We start from the raw sequence: 21231 nt of genomic DNA, 5'->3' as shown, positions 1-21231 counted from the left end.
GTCCGTTTGAGATGCTAGACTATTGAATACACCAGGGTCGCTCAAAAGTGTGTGTTTCATATATAATTTCAGGTTTGGTGTTACGACATTCTTTTCTTTCTATTTCTTACAACTTCAGCTGAGTTCTTATTTACGATCTTCTGAATCGTACAAAAAAACTTACTTAATTGTTGATTTTCAGTAAAAATTAGATTTACTTTCTTTGTATCATGATATACATAGATATATACATTTAAGGTTTCTTGATATTTTTATTTGTGGATCTAGGTACGGAATAAGCAATACACATTAGTGGATGCTCTGTATATATTTATTTAATGTCCAATACATATATAGATTTTGAATATAAAGCATACATTTTTTTAGATTATTGCCTGCTCTCACGATCCATAAAAAGTTATCTAGTGTAGAACAAAAATTTGGATAAGAATAAAGTTAGACAAACTTATCTTATTGAGACCAAAATACAAATAATCCAGGATCCTCTGGATCATTTAATGTGCGTAAATTCATCATCACCAGGCCAGCTGGTCGTGTGTGGATCAAATGCCATGCTTCACCAAAACAATGATGGTGGATCATTTTGTGCAGAAAAATCTCTTGACAAACCATTTTCTTTGTATTTTGAACCGTGGAATGAAGAAAAGGCGCAAGCGCCCGCGCGGAGAGAGAGAGACTCTTGTTGAATCTGTACATAAGAAGAGAGTTTTCTTTTTTTTTTTTTTTTTTTTTTTTTAAAAAAAGTTAAAAGAGTCAAGAGGTACCCTCCCTCTTTCCTTCAAATTTTAAAAACGAGGGTTGGCCCGGCCCATCATGGGCGCCCAATCCAGACTCGGTATACCAACATCTAACATCTAAATATGTATGATTTTATAAAAAAATATTTATATGACTTTTTTCGCAAAATTAATATTTATATGGAATATTTTAGTGAAATTCACTATGACCTTTTGGTTTTTCTTTCTGCAAAAAGTATCATACCTGATATAAATGCCTGGGCATCCTCTCTGTCAGCCTGCATAATTATTATAGTTGGCTACAAATTCTGGGTACTTTTCCCTTGAGAAACGCCAAATGGTTATATATATATATATAACAATGATTGAAATTTGTTATATAACAAGCGGCACAGCTTTTTTGGGGCACATAACTTTTGTTTTTATATTTAATTGTTAGCATGTGAAGCTAGAAGGGGTGACTTTTTGTTTCTACAATAAAATAAAGATTTCATAAATTTAAAAAAATAGAAAACCTCAACTAATCATAATTTTATGATTATCATACATATTATCATATTCTCAACGTAATTTTTTAAATATTATGTTTTACTAATTAGAAGTTAGCCCACTCGATGACATAATATAAGTTCTTTACATTCCGTTTATCTTTTATTTTCTACATAAGCGATAATTCAAATTTTATTTCTCTTTTCTTACTTATTTCATTTTGCTTTCTAGGTTTCAGGATTTACCTGTAATTTATCTTTTTCAAATTGTGGTCAAATACTATAAACTTTTTTTGTTTTTAAATGGTTGCTTTCTAATAATTTCTTTTGGAGTTCTTGGATCATGGATGTGATATGGTTTTAAACGAATCACAAAAAATCTTTATTCCTAGCAGATGTCTAGCTAGATCTCTTAATTCTGAAATTTTTGCTTATTTCTGCATGAGAAATAATTAAATTCTAGAGATTACTTGCATACCGTCACTTGCATAATTTAAATACAAAAGGCATTCTGTCAAATTTTGTTGGGACCATGTTCAAGATATCGTATAATAAAAGTAGCTCGCTGGGAGCAACTGAAGAATTTTCGCATGGAAAACCAATTATTTTAATTTTTGAACTAAATGACTGTTAGATAATTTCTCTTAGAAGTTATAGTAACTCACTTGGTCGCGTACTCTATAAATCCGGTCGCAACATGGACGAAGCAGCCCTTGAGCTACCAAGACCGATAGCGTCTTACGCAAGCAGAGAAATGGCTTCCACCAGTAGCTGCCAAATCGACGGGGAGTGGATCAATGACGTGAGGGCTCGTGTAAATTTAGTACAATCTATGCACCATCCCAAGAGATCATGCACCATCTTCAGGGTCCCCGAGCACATCCGACGGTTGGATCGTGAAGCCTACGAACCACTGATTGTTTCCCTCGGACCTTTTCACAACGGCAAACTAGGGTGTTCCTTCATGGAGTGCCACAAGTGGCAGTGTGTCCGGCACCTTCTATCGCGTCATCCAAGTCCGGAGCATGCGAGTCAATTGTTGAACCAGTGCTTGTTGGAGTTGAAGAAACAGGATAACAATGTCCGGAGCTGCTACTCTGAGGCATTATGCCTGAGTACCCAAGAAATGGCATTGATCATGTTGCTTGATGGGTGCTTCATCATTTATCTCATGCTAAAAATGTGTCCCAGGAAGGAATCATTGATCAAGAAGGAGAGAACAAAGGAGAAGGGGATTGCAAAGGAGATAGAAAAGTTGGCAGGCGAGGCGAGGGAAGGGGAGGTTGTTTTAAATATCGATGAGAAGGATGAACTGCTTGACAGCCCAACTGTGGCAGGGCTGTTCACTATGGATGTAGTGGTTTATGATTTGCTGAAGCTTGAGAACCAAATTCCTTTCTTCATCATCCAATTGCTATTTGATCATCTCAAAGTATGCGAGGATGGACAGATTAATCTTGTTGACCTTGCTCTTCGGCTTTTCGGGGGCATCCATCCCAAGGAATCCATATCATTCAAGAAGAAGTCCCCCGGTGAATACCATCATCTGCTCCATCTATTTTATTCATCTCGGATCCCTTCAGAAAAGCCAGTAGAGTCTACATCTGCACCAGGGGAAGCTGCTCCTTCACAAGGGGCTTCGACATCTGCACCGACTTCGAAATCTATACCAGGATGTATTGAACTCGTGAAGTGGAGGAAAGCAGAAGTTGATCCTCCACGAAGGTCTCCGACAACTGCACCCAAGTGGTTTCCCAGTGCGACGGAGCTCGACAGGGCTGGAATAAAGTTCGAGAGGAAGGAACAGGCAGACAGTTTCTTGAACATAAAATTCCAGAAAAGGAAGATACCACCACCGCTATGCCTCGGGAAGTTGTTTTTAATGCTTAGGAGTGGGCGGATGGAGATACCACCACTGCAAATCTATGACTATACCGGTCCTCTCTTCCGAAACCTCATAGCTTTCGAACAGTGCTATTTTGACACTGAGATGTACATTACGATATACGCACTCTTTATGGATTGCATCATCGACCAGGCTGAGGACGTGCAGTTGCTCTACTTGAGAGGCATACTGGAACATGGGCTAAGCAATGATCAAACAGTGGCAGACCTCATCAATCAGTTGCGCAGTAAGATCCACCATTTTCCGGAAAAGAACTACCTTTTAAATCAGATTGAGGAAGTGAACAGCTTTTATGAAGTCACATGTCACAAAAGGGTTGCTGCTTTGAGGCGAGACTATTGTAGCAGCCCATGGGCTACAATTTCAGTGTTGGCAGCGGCCTTTCTTCTCTTGCTGACCGTCGAGCAGGCAATATTTTCTGCAATGTCCTATGTTCAACCTTTACAGAAAGGGTGAGTGGATGAGAAAGGATTCCCTCCAAACATGGATACCGGAGAATTTTTCGTTTATCTAGGGAGAATATAAACTAGGCGATTAACTGTGGTTGTTAGGTAGTATAGATAAATGCGGTTGGCTATATTGTTGACCTCATAAAAAATAATTTGCTGCTATGCATCATGGTTGGTTTGTAATTTTCTTCAAAGTTAGCTATTGGATCTAATATTGTTGTGTCCTGCCCCGAATCAAACATCTAGCTTCGAGCATGTAGCACGGCTGCATGAGCCCTAAAGCGATGCCCTAGAGATTATGCAAGGCCTAAAGTGAGCAAATATCCAATAACTCAATAATGAATAGCCGAATAATCCAAAAACATAAATCCATCATATTCAAATAATCCAACTGGTACAGTTACAAAATCTTCAAATGTTTCTCGGTATTAAAAAATAAACTAACTAACTAACTTAAAACTCTAATGCTCGGACTTTATGCCCAACCCATCCAAAACTATGCATCTTGCGCCCTAAAAGAAGAAGAAAAGAGGTGGTGTGAGCTTTACAGCCCAGTAAGAATCCCATACACTCACACCAATGTAAATATAGTAAATTTAAAATAAGGATTAACTACAAACCTCATCAACATGCAAACAAAATTATAACGCCTTATACCGATTATTCAACATAGCTCAATAAAATATATATAAATATGCATCCATAAATGTATATCGTCAAACATATAACCTATTACAGAAAACATGTAAGATATTATCATGCAGTGGTTTCATTACTTTTAATCTTCTATTTTTATCCAGATTTTTCATCAATCATTATTTTTCTAATTTGGACTATTCATGGTCATGCTTCGGCCCGCAACTGGCAAACCAAAACATCTGTGTTTCAGCTTGCTTTGGCAAATGAAAATATCAACATTTCAGCCCGCGGTGGCAAACCAAGACAAGTGCGCTTCGGCCCGCAGTGGCAATCGAAGATAACTGCACTTGACCCACAGTGGCAAACCAGAATATCCGCACTTCGATCCATAGTGGGAAGCCAAAATAACTGCACTTTGGCCTACAGTGGCAATCCAAAATAACTACGCTTCGGCCCGCAGTGGCAAACAATGTGTCACGATTCGATCCGTAACAGTGATCCATAACATGTCTAGTCCAAATTTTTTTGTTCATTAATCAAATTATTCAATTTCATCCATACCATAAAAAATATAATTTCATATTATATGTCATGCTCAAATTCTAAAATAACCAGCATCGTATGCCAGCAACCAAAACCATAATCCAAATAGCCATAATCATCGATATTTGATATCTCCATATATTAATAAAATATATATGCCAGAAATCATTAAGCAATCATATAGAAAATGATGGAAACCCTAAAATCATCAATATATATTACAAAATATATATTATTTATAAAGATGATCGTGTACATGACTTTTTACCGCTATCGATGACTGACTAAACCCGACGAGCTGGGATGCAGAGTACTATCCTGATCAGAATTTGCACTGATTTGGTTTTTGGGCTTGAAGTGGTTGCTAGATATGGTGTGAAAACAAAAGTGAGTGCACCATATGGTAACATCTTTCATGGTGATACGATTCAGTGATAGAAGCGGAGACACCATGGTTATGTTGTGATCATATTATCAAATAAGAGGCATGCTTCGGTCCAAAATTTATTTTGTGTTCTGATGCTTCTTCACACTCAATTATGTGTAGGCTAATGTATATATATGACATGCTGAACTCTAATTAAAGAAAGAAAACTTTCATTGCACCATGCTGCTCACCTTCTCTGCAAAGTAGCTCCACAATATATGCACGAAGGGGATGTGCTGAAGAAATGGGGCGAAATCCAGAGATCTAGAGGAGGGCAAGCACACGTGAAGCTGATGTAAATGTGTGGAGGGCAACCTTGTTTTCTTCTTCTTCCTGCGCCCTCGTGCCAGATCTGTGGTGACCGCGGCCGGGGGCCTGCGGCGGCCGCAGGGTCCTACCCTCTTCTTCCTCTTTTTCTGTGCTCTTCCTACATCCCGGCCCTTTGCCGGATCCGGCCATTGCCGGTAGATCTAAAGGAGGGGAAGGCAGAGGAGGGAGTGAGTAGGTGCCGGAAGTCCTTACCTCACTCCGGCGAGGTGCTGCGCTCCCGATCCCTCGGCGGCACTGGCAGAGTACAGTAAACTCAATCAGATGCCGCAAGGGAGAGCCCCCCCCCCCACCCCCCGCCCCCCCCCCCCCCCAAAGGGAAAAACAGAGGGTCGCTGGATCCTCTGTTTCGATCCACATCTTCCGTTCTTTGCTCTTTTTTTTTTTTTTTTTTTTTATGAGATTGAAACAAAGCCGTTTGGGCCTGCCGACTTTGGTCCAGGTCGGGCCCTGCTTGCCTGATTCTTACAAAAGGGACAAAATAGCTAAGTGAGATGAAAGGGGGGCAACATCTAGTGCTCTAACAAGCTTGCCCAAATTCCATTGTTCTTCTCTTTCCACTGTGTTTGGGAGAGGGGCCCTTGTTTGTTCCCTGAGCTCACAGGAGGAAGCACAATATAGAATAGATAGAAGTATTTTTGCTTAGTCTCACATGGATCCCTATTCGCTAGCCGACTGACCCAATCAAACTTGAAAGTTACTCTTCTACCCTTTAGCAAATCAAGGGCTACAATTAGACCTTAAAAACAACTGAAAAAATGAGAGAATTGTCAAAGCAAAACTCTATTATGTAATAGCATACTATGTTATGTTGTAGGTAATTTAAGGTTAGAACGGGGGCCAAGGTTGGTGCATAGCGGGCCAAGCTCAAACCTCAAATTTGTTGAGCTCAAACCCATTCATTAAATGTCACAATGGCTAGAACCAAGCTGGCTAGCTCTATTACCGACCTTAACTGTAACTTTTCATAACACCATAACAATAGCCAGTAAGCAAGCATTACTCTAATTGGACCATTTTCTATATAGTTTTCCTAGTTCTTACTACGTACAGTGTCTACATATGCCTAAGGTACGTGACTATATGGTGCCTAAAATGCACTGTGATGTGATAATATAAAACTTAATGACCACATCGCTTAATTATGTATTGCAAGTAGTTTGAGCTTACCTATGTGAAACATGGTTATTGACATGTCAAGTGATGGACATCCTGAAGTTTAGAATAAATCACCATTGTTTTCATCAATATATGCATCCATTGCAACCTCCGTAATCCATAATATATCCAGCAAACCATTAGTTGCCAACATTGTAAATTTCATTGTCACTAACATCGGCACTCCATAAAGTCAAATCAACTTCAATGAATAACAGCATGACCTATACTCTCTTGAAGATCTCCAGATGGTTCCCATCAGTACTTTCTAATTTCCAAAGTTGCCATTGGAGCCCAATGAATCATGGTATTCTTTATCAAGCTGTAGATAACACCCACAAACACTTTTTTCCCATAAAACAGTATCAATTATTGATGTATGAATGAGAAATTATCAAGAGCCTCATTCCTCCAAACTATGCAATCCAAGCTGGAGATGCCATCTGCAAGCATAATCTTCCTTTGTCTTTCTCACTGTCAACCCACGAGTCGGACTTCTTTAAAAGGTTCTTATTGACCAAGCTTCGATAGGACACGCAGACATACACACACACACACATAGAGAGAGAGAGAGAGAGGGGGAGATCCTACATCTCTCTCCCCTCTCTTTATTGCTCTTTTACAACGCCTTCAGGGTTCTTACACATTTTCTAATGACGTTTTCTTGTCCAATAAAACCAAAACCGCTTTAACATGGAAAATTCGTCGAGATGAATCCTTAGAACACTAAAAAATCCCATCTTTAATAAGCAATTACACTAAAAAAGCAGGAATTCAAATAAAAATTTACTAATGTTAATAAAACAATATTGCTGACCAAAAATCAAATCAAGTTAAGGCAGCAGCGAGAGTACCAGGCGAGATATAGGGCCGGCGGCCAGGCCTGGGTTTGGAGACCCGAAGCACGAACCGAGCCATGGGGGCCTGCTCCTTTGAGATCCGGCATGGCTCCGGGAAGAGCCGAATGTACGTGTATCGGTTCTTCTCGACCGATAAGAACCTGTAACCCAGAAATATTTCAAAAAAAAATCACAACTTTTACCCAGAAAACGTCTAGGCTTAAGCATTAAAGATCGATTTTTTTAACCCAAAAAGTCCCAAAAAAATGCAAAAAAAGGGAGTCACCAGTTCCAGATGCCGAGCTTGGCGGAAGCACGGCACGTGGTGCACGAAGTTTAGAGTATAATTTCTCCCTCTACCGTCGGCTTGGTTTGCGTTGAAGCTAATGACCCGTGTTCTGCTCAAGCCTGGCATAGAGAGGACAGGCTTTCTAGCAAACGAACAGCTGACACGTACCTGATAATCTTCAATGAAATATCTCACGTCGACCCTACTCGAGATCCTCAGGTCTTGAGACACTGGGAGGTCGCTTGTTGACCCGGTCAGAGAAGACTTCTTTCTAGAGGAGACAACCAAACTGATATAGGATTTGGCACCATCGGATTTGAGTACTGATGGTGATGATGAAGATCCATGTTTCATGGCCAATTAGGATGATTGGGCAGCGGAATAATCAGCACTTTTCTTTTCTTTTATTTTCTTTTTCTTTTTTCTGAAAAGAAAGAACAGGCTTTATTTCATTTCTGTGATAGTGAATTATAGGCATATGAGTCCTCAGCATGACAACACTTGTGCTTGGGAAAAAATGCTATTCAATATTCATGTGGAACTTAGGCCTTTCTTTGCCTCTTCCAAATATTGCATGCATAAAATTTAAAAAAAAAAAACAAAAAAGTAGTCATTCTCTTGAATTTCATGCTTAACTTGCTAAGAGGCGACTAGGTGCAGTTTATGCTTGAGTTATATTTTTGGTTTGGGTCTAGTCACTAAGCAGATCCATTGAGCTATTGCAGCTTTTGTTGTTTTTTTGTTGGTCTTGGAAAAATCAGTACTCTTATCATTTCTCTGACGTAAGGGAGCCTTCATACCAAATTATAAAGTAAGCTATTAATCGTTCTCATGAATACTTGATTTCTACATAATAGAGCATATGGTCATGAATACCATCGATCGTAGCTCTGCTAGAAGAGAAGGCTTCCAAGTCTTTCAAATCCAACAAAACACAATTCAAGCTGTTACTTGGATATATCCTGCTGATGGATTTGTTAAATTGATTTATGATGGCTCTTTCAGCCCATCATCTTTACAGGCTAATATTGCAAAATTAGCTCAATTTGGGAAGGGAAAAAGTCTTCTTTCCTAGATTTTAATGGCCAACTCCGGAAGTTGGGTACCAAAGAGTTTAAAAGCTTACAGATGGATTTTAAAATCTCACGGATGCAGGACATGTCCTCTTTATATATCACGATGATTTTACCCTAGTTCCATCTTATAAGTTTTTCCTTTGTGTGAATGCTTGATAGTACTAGCTATCAGATCAATGGCGCGACGGGGTTGTATCTTTCATGCAAAACCACCATTGGATCACTCATTGCACAGATCTCCAAATTGGAACTTGGTTGTTCATCCATTGGCATAGATCTAGCGGAGATGATCCAATAATAGATTCATGCGAAGAGAGATGAATCTTTTTATAGAACAACGGTATTAACTTTTTGGGAAAAAAAATGGTGCTATTTTTTTTTTAATTCCATATATCCTACTCGAGGTGGGAATGCATTATGGGATAACATGAGGCGGGAACATGAATCTTCGCTTCACGAGGGACGTCAGCTGCACCCTAGCACCCTAGTCTTGGCTGACTTTCTAAACCAAAACAAAACTATATACAAAATCTTATGGACTATATTAATTCATCACATTCAAAGGTATCCAACAATACTTGCAAACTGACTTCCCAATGCAACTAGAACGCATAACAGATGTTGTGTATGGTCTACTTTTCTTTTGTTGAACTCACCATCATCTTAAAGTCTCTAGTGAGAAGAACGTGTTGTGTTGTCTTGGTTTATGCTAAAAAAAAGAAAATAGAAAAAAAACACATCAAGTTTTTTCCACATATTATAATTGATGTAAAGAAAACAAAAATCAATAATTATTCTATAGATTTGAGTGCATCCAAATTACAAATCATACAAAACATTGTGTTAAGAAGATCTGTTCACGGGCTGGATGGAACGCTCAGCCCACTCAAGTTCAAAACCAGTCAAATGGCCATGGACTTGGATTTTGAGCCAAACGGGCCGGGCCGATCCAAGCCTGAAATATTACCCACGCAATGCAATGCGGCGGAATTAAGTTGAATAACAGAAAAATTAGCGATAAGCAAAAGTTATAGTTGAATTAAACATTAGATGCTGTATAAAATTCTGGGATGACTGTTTCATGAAAAATTGCTATTATATCAAAATCTAGATGGTATCTAGATATAGAAGTTGTTTTTTCTCACAAAAATACAATTACAATCAAGACTTTCTTGTATACAAAGAACTCTATTTGTTTTTTTTTTTTTTTTTACCTTGGTTGAGGAAAATGCTGGAATCTTTCTTTGTATGTTGCTTCTCCTGTCTCATCCTTGTTATGCACGAAAAAAGAAATAAAAAGATGGAGAAGATTATTCAGTATTGATGAGAAAAAAATTAAATAAATATGATGAAAGCTATATTTTTCATTTTATGTAATTTGATTTGGGTTCCTTGTACAGAAAAATAACAGTTAACCAATTTGTAGCTTGACCACCATTGGTAGGATTTATTAAAAATAATAGTTAAAATATACGTGCAAATAAAACAATATAAGTAGCAAAGAAAGATTAATAAACAAAATAAGCAATGTATGGCATACTATTAGTTCATTAATTTCTTCCAAATTTCTTTTTGATGAAATTTCCACAATGTACATTTCTACGATTATAATCAAGAGAAATATCAAATATTTATAGAAAAACGGCTCTAACCATCTATTTGAAAATAAATCCAACAATCTTCATTTTTTCTCTCCTTATTCTAATGCAAACAATAAATTGAGAATGGCTCCATCAAAATACAAACTTACAACTATTTTTTATTAGCACGAACATCGAATCATAGCGTAGACACCAATAAGCAAGACTATTATGCTAGGATCACTAAAAATATCTTACACAGTAGGTCTACTCAACAAATTGAGCTCAAATTGCAATGTCACCTATAAAGAATGACAACATTAAATCACTCCATTTTTTTAAAAAATATTAAATCATAAATCTTACTTCCATTGTTAATGGGCCAATTGAGATAGTGGCAAAAATTATAATTTTTAAATTAAATTTTATACTAACTAAGGAAAAAAATTTGGAGATGAATTATTTAGAGGAAAATTTGCAATTCGTCATAAATTAATTAATAAAAATGCAAACCATTGCTACAGTATTTTTGCAATAGATTTTTTAAATAAAAGTTGTGGAAGACTTATATCTTCATTAACTTACCATCAAACTGCTTAATTTGGAAATCAAATTAACATCTAAGCTAGTAATAATTTTCTTGAACTAAAAATAATAGTAAAAAAATCTAAAAAATAATAAAAAATTGCAATGTTTTCACATATATATATATATATATATATATATATATATATATATATATATATATATAATGGATTCATATTTCAACAAATCCATTGCAAATCTCTAAAGAATGAAACAAATTTAATAATATTTTAATTTTAAACATGTAAACAAATATCTATACGTCTACATTAAATGTTATTAAATATGTAAACAAATATGTAAACAAATTTCTATTTATTAATATATTTTAGTTGTAAGAATCCTTGGATGCATATGTAGAACCCTCATAACTGTTGAGCAAAAATCAGCATTTTAATGTCTACATATGTTACTGTGTCAGCAAGGGCCACTAGTTAATTTGTATATTTTAAAAGCTATGAATATGACGTATCAACCTTAGGGCTGACTTGATTGGTAGATCATATACGATACATCAGTTGAGCAGCTATTAATTTGTAAAATCACAATGTCAAAAGAGTTTATGGATATGGTTTGGGGGTTAGGATGTTTTGCAATTGTAGCATTCATGCTTTTAAAATATGGAGTCGAATTAGCTCGATATAAATTCAGCATGACAATGGTGAGATCCTAATGATAATTGGAGCTAATTTAGATCCCAACTAGTTGAAGATATTATCAATGAGCAAACTGATCATGGGAACCTACATCTTTCTGAATGGTGTGGGAGGCAGGGGATCTCAATTTGTAGGCTCCATCTCATTATTTCTTACCTAATTGGATGATGACTAATGGGTGATTGTGGTCCCAATTTTCTTGAAAAGGAGAAGGCCAGATATAGATGTTAGATTGGCCCATGCAACGTGATTCATAATAAACTTTGCAATAAAAATTACTTATGGATGCCCCAATTTAGTTAATTGGTTACTGAGAAAAAGTTAAATACCAAATTTAATTTGGTGATGCAACTTAATTTCTTTTTTTATGTCTTGAATTTTAATAGATGTCCATTGAGAGATATGCACACACTACTAACATTCATACTTTTTAAATATGGAGTGGAATTAGCTTGACATAAATATAGCATGGCAATGGTGAGATTCTAATAATAATTGGAGCTGATTTAGATCACAACTAGTTGAAGTTATTATCAATGAGTGAATTCATCTTGGGAATCTATGCCCTTTTGAATTGTGCGGGAGGCAAGGGATCTCAATTTGTAGGCTCCATCTCATTATTTCTTACCTTATTGGATGATGACTAATGAGGTGACTGTGGTCACAATTTTCTTGAAAAGGAGAAGACAGGATATGAATGTTAGATTGGCCCGCACAACGTGATTCATGATAAACTTTGCAACACAAATTACTTATGGTTTCCCCAATTTAGTTAAGTGGTTACTGAGAAGAAGTTAAATACCAAATTTAATTTGGTGATGTAACTTAACTTCTTTTTTTATCCCTTGAATTTTAATAGATGTCCATTGAAAGATATGCACACATTACTAACATTCATACTTTTAAAATATGGGGTGGAATTAGCTCGACATAAATTTAGCATGACAATGGTGAGATCCTAATGACAATTGGAGCTGATTTAGATCACAACTAGTTGAAGATATTATCAATAAGCAAACTGATCATGGGAACCTACATCTTTCTGAATGGTGTGGGAGGCAGGGGATCTCAATTTGTAGGCTCCATCTCATTATTTCTTATCTAATTGGATGATGTTTAATGAGGTGATTGTGGTCACAATTATTTTGAAAAGGAGAAGGCCGGATATAGATGTTAGATTGGCCCATGCAACGTGATTCATAATAAACTTTGCAATAAAAATTACTTATGGATGCCCCAATTTAGTTAATTGGTTACTGAGAAAAAGTTAAATACCAAATTTAATTTGGTGATGCAACTTAATTTCTTTTTTTATGTCTTGAATTTTAATAGATGTCCATTGAGAGATATGCACACACTACTAACATTCATACTTTTTAAATATGGAGTGGAATTAGCTTGACATAAATATAGCATGGCAATGGTGAGATTCTAATAATAATTGGAGCTGATTTAGATCACAACTAGTTGAAGAAATTATCAATGAGCCAATTCATCTTGGGAATCTATGCCCTTCTGAATGGTGTGGGAGGCAGGGGATCTCAATTTGTGGGCCCCATCTCATTATTTCTAAACTTATTAGATGGTGACTAATGAGGTGATTGTGGTCACAATTTTCTTGAAAAGGAGAAGGCATGATATGGATGTTAGATTGGCCCATACAACGTGATTCACGATAAACTTTGCAACACAAATTACTTATAGTTTCCCCAATTTAGCTAATTGGTTACTGAGAAAAAGTTAAATACCAAATTTAATTTGGTGATGCAACTTAACTTGTTTTTTTGTCCCTTACTTTTTAATGGATGTCCATTGAAAGATATGCACAGGCCATGTAGCTTTTGAATGAAGCTTAAACATCCCGTTCTTTGTTTGACTATTATTCGGCACTCAGCTTTTACATAATATACCATTTTTTGTCTAGTCTTATCGACAAATCATCCATTTAATAGTTAGTGATGTTTATATATATATACACACACACACTACATAATAATGCATAAGTATACATAGCATGGGACTAAATATAAAATGGTTATCAAAATCTCTGCTCAGCAAAGAAGAAAAGGTCATTAAAAAATGGGGATGGAAATAAAATTTTTAATCATCAGAAATTAAAAATAAAATGAGAATTAACTCCAAAGATAGATAAACTTTAAAGATTTTTAAAATAAATCACAATTTTGTGATGCTCCACGCTTCATACATATGGCATCATCTAGCATTTGGTCAAGTCTTGAAAGAAATAAAGTCCGGATCATGTCACTTATAACTTTTATGTTAGGAATCAAACACACTACTAGTAAATAAACAAGAGGAAGCTTAGACTAAATTTGATATCCTCATGCCCAAACAATAATAATTGAGATTTTTGTCTCATGTCGATGTTGAGTGCGTTTGAGATTCTTCTTGTCACGCCCCGAACCCATCACCCGGGTCCGGTATGTGACCGGCCGCATGAGCCCTAGAGCAGTGCCCTAAAGATCATGCAAAGCCTAAGATAAACAACAATTCCAATAAATCCATAATTAATGTATTTAAAACAAACCAACTAAAATGTACTGATTTATTACATAATTTCAAATGTCCATAAATAAAAGATAGATTAACTTCTATCTATCCAACAGTCTGACTCCAGATCGAGCTCACTTCTTGTCCCACCCGACAGATTCTATGAATCCAGTGCCTCTGAAAAAAAAGGTAAGTGTAGTATGAGCTTTTCCAGCCCAGTAAGAATCCCAACAGCCATACACAGTAATAATAATAAAATAATCAAAACATCAAATAAATGTCATTTCATCTTTTCAAAAGCTCAACAAACAACAAGTCAAATCCTTTTTCACATTATGTGATCCATTCCCGTATTACTCTGATTCTCAAGTTTTCAGACTTTTCACTTCTGGCTTTGGACTAACCAAGTTCATGTCCCAGTACAAGACTGCACAAATCCCATGCATAAGCTCGTGGCAGCTATCCCACGCTAAGCCCGTGGAGGCTATCCTACGTATAAGCTCGTAGAGGCTATCCCACGCGTAAGCCCGTGGAGACTATCCCACGCATCAGCTCGTGGCAGCTATCCTACGCATAAGCTCGTAGAGGCTATCTCATGACGAGGTTAGTCCAACCCATTCTACATGTCTAGTTTTACATGTTTAATCAAATTCCAATCACATCACATATTTTCTTAAATTCTCAAAAATATGTCAATTCTTCCCAGTTTATTTATTTCAATATTTTCATAACAAAATGCACATCTCATATGTGTCATATCAGCTCATAAAACAAACAACAACATAATTATAAAAATATATCCAACGATAAATCCAACAAATGCATAAATATAGGTGCTCAGATGTAGAAATTCTTACAGAGATTATAGACTGACTCAAATACGGATCCGAATCACAACCTACGCACTGGGGTGCTGAGTCCCCTGATCAAAATCTCCTGGCACCGCCGACTCTTCCTCTACAACATCAATTATAAATCACAACTAAATTATTTAATATTTAAATATTCTAAACCATAATTCACATCTACTATGGGGTCCATCATCAGGTCCCCAAACATCTCAATCCCTCAAAATCTAGGGCAGTCGGGGTGGCCCGACTCCCACCCTTGTACCACCGGCCTATGTCGTCGCCAGCCATGGCCGCCGCCATGCCGGCGACGGTGGCCGGTCCCGGTGAAGAGACCAAAAGAAGGGATGAATCCTCTCTCTCTTCATGGTTGGGAATACATCTTCCCTTTTCCATTTTCTTTGGTCCAAGGGCAGCAGCCGCCACCTGCCCAACCCTCGGCCACCACTGGTCGGACCGTCGCCGGCCGCCACTGTTGCTGTCACCGGCGATGGTGGCCGACCAAGAGAGGGAGAGAAGAATTTTCTTCTCCTGTTTCTTCTTCTTCCCCCAAACCAACACTGCCTCCTCCCCCTTCCTCCATTGTCAACCGAAGTCCTCTCCTCTTCTTCTCCCTTCATCAGTCGGAGGCCCTCCTCATGGTGGCTCGGCCTCTCCCCCCCCACCCGACGGCAGCCACCTCTCCGTCGTCGCCGGCCGGCGGCCAACCGACGAGAGGAAGAGGGGAAGAAGGTGGAACCACGAGGAGAAGACCTCGGTTCACCACTTCCCATCCCCAACAGAGCCCTAAAAATCCCTTACAAACCAACACAGTCCCGTCCAACCCCCCCATATGCCATGGATCCCGGCCAACCGGCGGCCGGCGGCGGCGAAATCCGAAAGAAAGGGGCCGAAACAGGGGTACCCTGTTTCAGATCCCTCTCCGACAGCTTCACCGGCCAAAACTCCACCAACACCACCCAAAAACCAATCAATAAAGCACAAGGGCTTACCTTGGTCCGGCGGGATGCTCCGGCGGCCCTTCCGGCAAGAAATCGGTGGAGAAATCCGTGAGTAAACCCACGGATCCGAGGCCTCTTCGTGTGTTTGGTGGGGATCCTCCTCCTTGACCTGCCGGCTTGCGAAATCCGCCGCCTTCCCCCACGATTGCCCTCTTCTCCGGCGGTCAAGCTCCCCCGACGACCGGCCTCCTCTGGCAATCGCCCTCTCTAGCGCCGCTGCCTCCCCCCCACCTTTTTTTGTGGTGTTTCTTCTCCCACGATCGTGCCCTAGGCACGATCGTAATAAGTGGATGGGCCCGATCTTTTCGGGCCGGCCCGTCCACCACTTTTTTTTTTTTGCTGGGTATTACATACTCTCCCCTTAAAAAAAATTTCGTCCTCGAAATTAACTTACTTGAAGCCTCAAACTTTAAAAAAAATATACATCCATCATATCATCCCTGAGATCTCAAATAGTCTCCCTCTCGGAGTACTTATTCATAAGATTGTGACATACAAAAAAAAAAAAATCACAGCATCTCAAAACTTATCCTTTCTATTTACCACACGTAGTAAGTTCTTTTGATCTCCTTCAAAAGAAATCCAAACTCCCAATCTTGGATTAAAATGCCATAATTATATCTCAAAGAAATTAATTTCTCTTAATTCTACCTAGAGATCATAATTGGCTTGACAGAAATAGGAGAAATCTTTAGTATCAAATACTCTTAATATTTTATAATCATTTTTCTTTTCTTAACTTTGCCTGTGATTAAATGATCAACCTATAGGAAAACCGCAAACCTGTTCAAATAGGTATATTAACAATGTCAGAGCTAGGAGTTGAAGCACTATGTTAAATCATTCCAGGCCCAAGCTTAATCACAGAGCTATCAATCCGTTAACGCTAAATTTGAGATGCCCCAAAATTTTTCTTAGAATTATCAAAAATAGGAGAGCCATAACTACTTCCAGTAGGCAAAGAATCAATGACATTCCCCTCTACTAGAAAACTAACTCAAGTCTTCCATAATAATACCTTTCAGATCAAGGTATTATTATTATTATTATTATTTTTAATCGGTTTCAAAATAACTCAAACCACTACACTTCCGCTGCGCACTCTGATCTAACTCATCAAATTCTCTAAAGTCACAAAATGATTTCTGTCCAAAGTATCACTTTGCATCGAGACTAAGAAAATCCAAATTTTAAATTTTCAAGTAGAACTAGAGCAAAACCTCTAGATCTTTTTGTTCTCGATTTATATAGAGTATACTTACCATAACTAACCCCCAATCCTTTAGTCAAGTTTAAGATCACTACGTGCTCTCCACAACCTTTTTAGAATCCAAAAATATCTAGATTTAATTTAAAGGGGTAATTCTTGTATTCCCTTAGCAATTTAATCAGAAAATCTACATTGATTTTCCTTCCAACAGAATTTACTTCAAATTCAATAAGTTAGAACTGTTGAGCCAATATCACTATGAGTAGGAATTAACTCTATCAACCTCCAGATCTTTCTTCACCAAGATTCTTAACATCCATCAACAATGCTATATATGATAATTCATGTAAGCATCTCATGACCGAAGTCTCTACTCAATATGACATTTATTAGTGGCTTCATCAATAATGACAAAAGATCCCTGCTCAAATCTTAAACCTAGGCTTGAGTTTTAAATTAACACATCAAATAGTCTTCTATAATTATAAGTAAAATCCAGTAGCCCAATCCAAACATGAGAATTCAAATAATTAGAATTCTCCCATCAATATGCATACTCCATGGCCTCAAAATAATCAAATACATCCATAGAAAATAGACCTATTTGCAATATCCAACATGCCAATACCAGATATAATCCACATACATTTTCAACTTCGAAGAACGTTCCTTTCAATATTATGAAATCTCCTTAGCTTACTCCAATACTAAATCAACATACAAATCCCACTCTAATAATTAGCAGCAAAACCAAAAGTATGATCACATCAAAACCCACATCAAATTTGAACTTTCAAATCATTTAAATAATATCTGAACATGGTATACTCGATTTGCCATTATTGACCTACACTTATCTTAGGTCAAACCTCTCTTATCATGATCAAAGACAATTTATACTTTCCTTCCGTATGCATCGAAAATCAAACCGATGCATACATTTTATTACAATGCCCAGTAATCTTACAGCTTAAGCACTGAATTCAATTGTCATGTCCAAAGTGATCATAACCTTAAGCTATCATATATTCCTGTCACGATCCCTAGTGATCTTAAACATATGCTCAGATTCCAACTGGTCACATTTTCCAATAATCTTAAACCTCAAACTTTAATGCCACTAAGGCCACAGTCCCTAGTGGTCTTAAACCTTAGATTATAATATCATTCTTGTTACAATCTCAAGTGATTATAAACCAAATCTCTGATAGTTTTTCTATCATAATTCTCCACTGATACTCACCTGAACATAAACCCTAGGATACCTTAACCTTAAGCTCTGATACCACTCTGTCATGCCCCGAACCCATCACCCGGGTCCGGTACGTGACCGGCCGCATGAGCCCTAGAGCAGTGCCCTAAAGATCATGCAAGGCCTAAGATAAACAACAATTCCAATAAATCCATAATTAATGTATTTAAAACAAACCAACTAAAATGTACTGATTTATTACATAATTTCAAATGTCCATAAATAAAAGATAGATTAACTTCTATCTATCCAACAGTCTGACTCCAGATCGAGCTCACTTCTTGTCCCACCAGACAGATTCTATGAATCCAGTGCCTCTGAAAAAAAAGGTAAGTGTAGTATGAGCTTTTCCAGCCCAGTAAGAATCCCAACAGCCATACACAGTAATAATAATAAAATAATCAAAACATCAAATAAATGTCATTTCATCTTTTCAAAAGCTCAACAAACAACAAGTGTATATAATCAGTACATATACACAAATCCTTTTTCACATTATGTGATCCATTCTCGTATTATTCTGATTCTCAAGTTTTCAGACTTTTCACTTCTGGCTTTGGACTAACCAAGTTCATGTCCCAGTCCAAGACTGCACAAATCCCACGCATAAGCTCGTGGCAGCTATCCCACGCTAAGCCCGTGGAGGCTATCCTACGCATAAGCTCGTAGAGGCTATCCCACGCGTAAGCCCGTGGAGGCTATCCCATGCATCAGCTCGTGGCAGCTATCCTACGCATAAGCTCGTAGAGGCTATCTCATGACGAGGTTAGTCCAACCCATTCTACATGTCTAGTTTTACATGTTTAATCAAATTCCAATCACATCACATATTTTCTTAAATTCTCAAAAATATGTCAATTCTTCCCAGTTTAATTATTTCAATATTTTCATAACAAAATGCACATCTCATATGTGTCATATCAGCTCATAAAACAAACAACAACATAATTATAAAAATATATCCAACGATAAATCCAACAAATGCATAAATATAGGTGCTCAGATGTAGGAATTCTTACAGAGATTGTAGACTGACTCAAATACGGATCCGAATCACAACCTACGCACTGAGGTGCTGAGTCCCCTGATCAAAATCTCCTGGCACCGCCGACTCTTCCTCTACAACATCAATTATAAATCACAACTAAATTATTTAATATTTAAATATTCTAAACCATAATTCACATCTACTATGGGGTCCATCACCAGGTCCCCAAACATCTCAATCCCTCCAAATCTAGGGCAGTCGGGGTGGCCCGACTCCCACCCTTGTACCACCGGCCTATGTCGTCGCCAGCCATGGCCGCCGCCATGCCGGCGACGGTGGCCGGTCCCGGTGAAGAGACCAAAAGAAGGGATGAATCCTCTCTCTCTTCATGGTTGGGAATACATCTCCCCTTTTCCATTTTCTTTGGTCCAAGGGCAGCAGCCGCCACCTGCCCAACCCTCGGCCACCACTGGTCGGACCGTCGCCGGCCGCCACTGTTGCTGTCACCGGCGATGGTGGCCGACCAAGAGAGGGAGAGAAGAATTTTCTTCTCCTGTTTCTTCTTCTTCCCCCAAACCAACACTGCCTCCTCCCCCTTCCTCCATTGTCAACCGAAGTCCTCCCCTCTTCTTCTCCCTTCATCAATCGGAGGCCCTCCTCATGGTGGCTCGGCCTCTCCCCCTCCACCCGACGGCAGCCACCTCTCCGTCGTCGCCGGCCGGCGGCCAACCGACGAGAGGAAGAGGGGAAGAAGGTAGAACCACGAGGAGAAGACCTCGGTTCACCACTTTCCATCCCCAACAGAGCCCTAAAAATCCCTTACAAACCAACACAGTCCCGTCCAACCCCCCCATATGCCATGGATCCCGGCCAACCGGCGGCCGGCGGCGGCGAAATCCGAAAGAAAGGGGCCGAAACAGGGGTACCCTATTTCGGATCCCTCTCCGACGGCTTCACCGGCCAAAACTCCACCAACACCATCCAAAAACCAATCAATGAAGCACAAGGGCTTACCTTGGTCCGGCGGGATGCTCCGGCGGCCCTTCCGGCGAGAAATCGGTGGAGAAATCCGTGAGTAAACCCACGGATCCGAGGCCTTTTCGTGTGTTTGGTGGGGATCCTCCTCCTTGACCCGCCGGCTTGCGAAATCCGCCGCCTTCCCCCACGATTGTCCTCTTCTCCGGCGGTCAAGCTCCCCCGACGACCGGCCTCCTCCGGCGATCGCCCTCTCTAGCGCCGCTGCCTCCCCCTCCCCCCCCCCCCCTTTTTTTTGGTGTTTCTTCTCCCACGATCGTGCCTAGCCCTAGGCACGATCGTAATAAGTGGATAGGCCCGATCTTTTCGGGCCGGCCCGTCCACCACTTTTTTTTTTTTTTTTTTGCTGGGTATTACACTTCTGAATGGAAGTAGAATCTAATTCTAATTATCTTGACTCACCAAAATAAAGGCAATAAGCTTATAGCGTGAGGTGCCAACTGAGATTTAAAATTTTTGTTAGCTTGATAAGATAGCAGAGAGTCTGCTAAGGATAGAAACTGCACGAGTTATCCATTAATTTGGAGCGGCCCCACCGCCTGGATGGCGAAAACTCAACTACCAACCGCACAAGTTATCCATTAATATGCAGCGGCCCCACCGCCCACTTGGCGAAAACTCAAGCCAAGGCGGGCACGAAGCCGCCTTTATATATTACGGATAGATCGCGGAATCAGAAAGTAACGA

The 21231-nt window shown here is 38.9% G+C and overlaps 1 protein-coding gene and 1 long non-coding RNA gene across 2 annotated transcripts; one reads left to right on the top strand and one right to left on the bottom strand.

The window, feature by feature from the left end:
* The first annotated feature begins 1886 nt into the window (after nucleotides 1-1886).
* LOC103699638 (UPF0481 protein At3g47200-like) lies at nucleotides 1887-3804 on the top strand. Its single transcript, XM_008781651.3, has one exon. The coding sequence runs from the start codon at nucleotides 1923-1925 to the stop codon at nucleotides 3585-3587; it is 1665 nt and encodes a 554-aa protein (XP_008779873.3). The 5' UTR covers nucleotides 1887-1922; the 3' UTR covers nucleotides 3588-3804.
* A 127-nt stretch (nucleotides 3805-3931) lies between these two features.
* On the bottom strand, nucleotides 3932-5808 carry LOC120105020. Its single transcript, XR_005507413.1, has 2 exons — nucleotides 5381-5808; nucleotides 3932-4092 (listed from the first exon to the last, which is right to left on the bottom strand). It is a non-coding gene; the product is annotated as an uncharacterized LOC120105020 (long non-coding RNA).
* Between the last annotated feature and the right edge of the window lie 15423 nt (nucleotides 5809-21231).

The sequence above is a fragment of the Phoenix dactylifera genome, chromosome 1 (genome assembly GCF_009389715.1).
Source record: "Phoenix dactylifera cultivar Barhee BC4 chromosome 1, palm_55x_up_171113_PBpolish2nd_filt_p, whole genome shotgun sequence".
NCBI classification, from domain to species: domain Eukaryota; kingdom Viridiplantae; phylum Streptophyta; class Magnoliopsida; order Arecales; family Arecaceae; genus Phoenix; species Phoenix dactylifera.
This window is presented reverse-complemented; position numbering and strand designations above follow the sequence as displayed.

Bases quoted from the DNA above. Each gene is read 5' to 3' on its own strand.
- LOC103699638 (XM_008781651.3), top strand. From the start codon at position 1,923: ATGGACGAAGCAGCCCTTGAGCTACCAAGACCGATAGCGTCTTACGCA.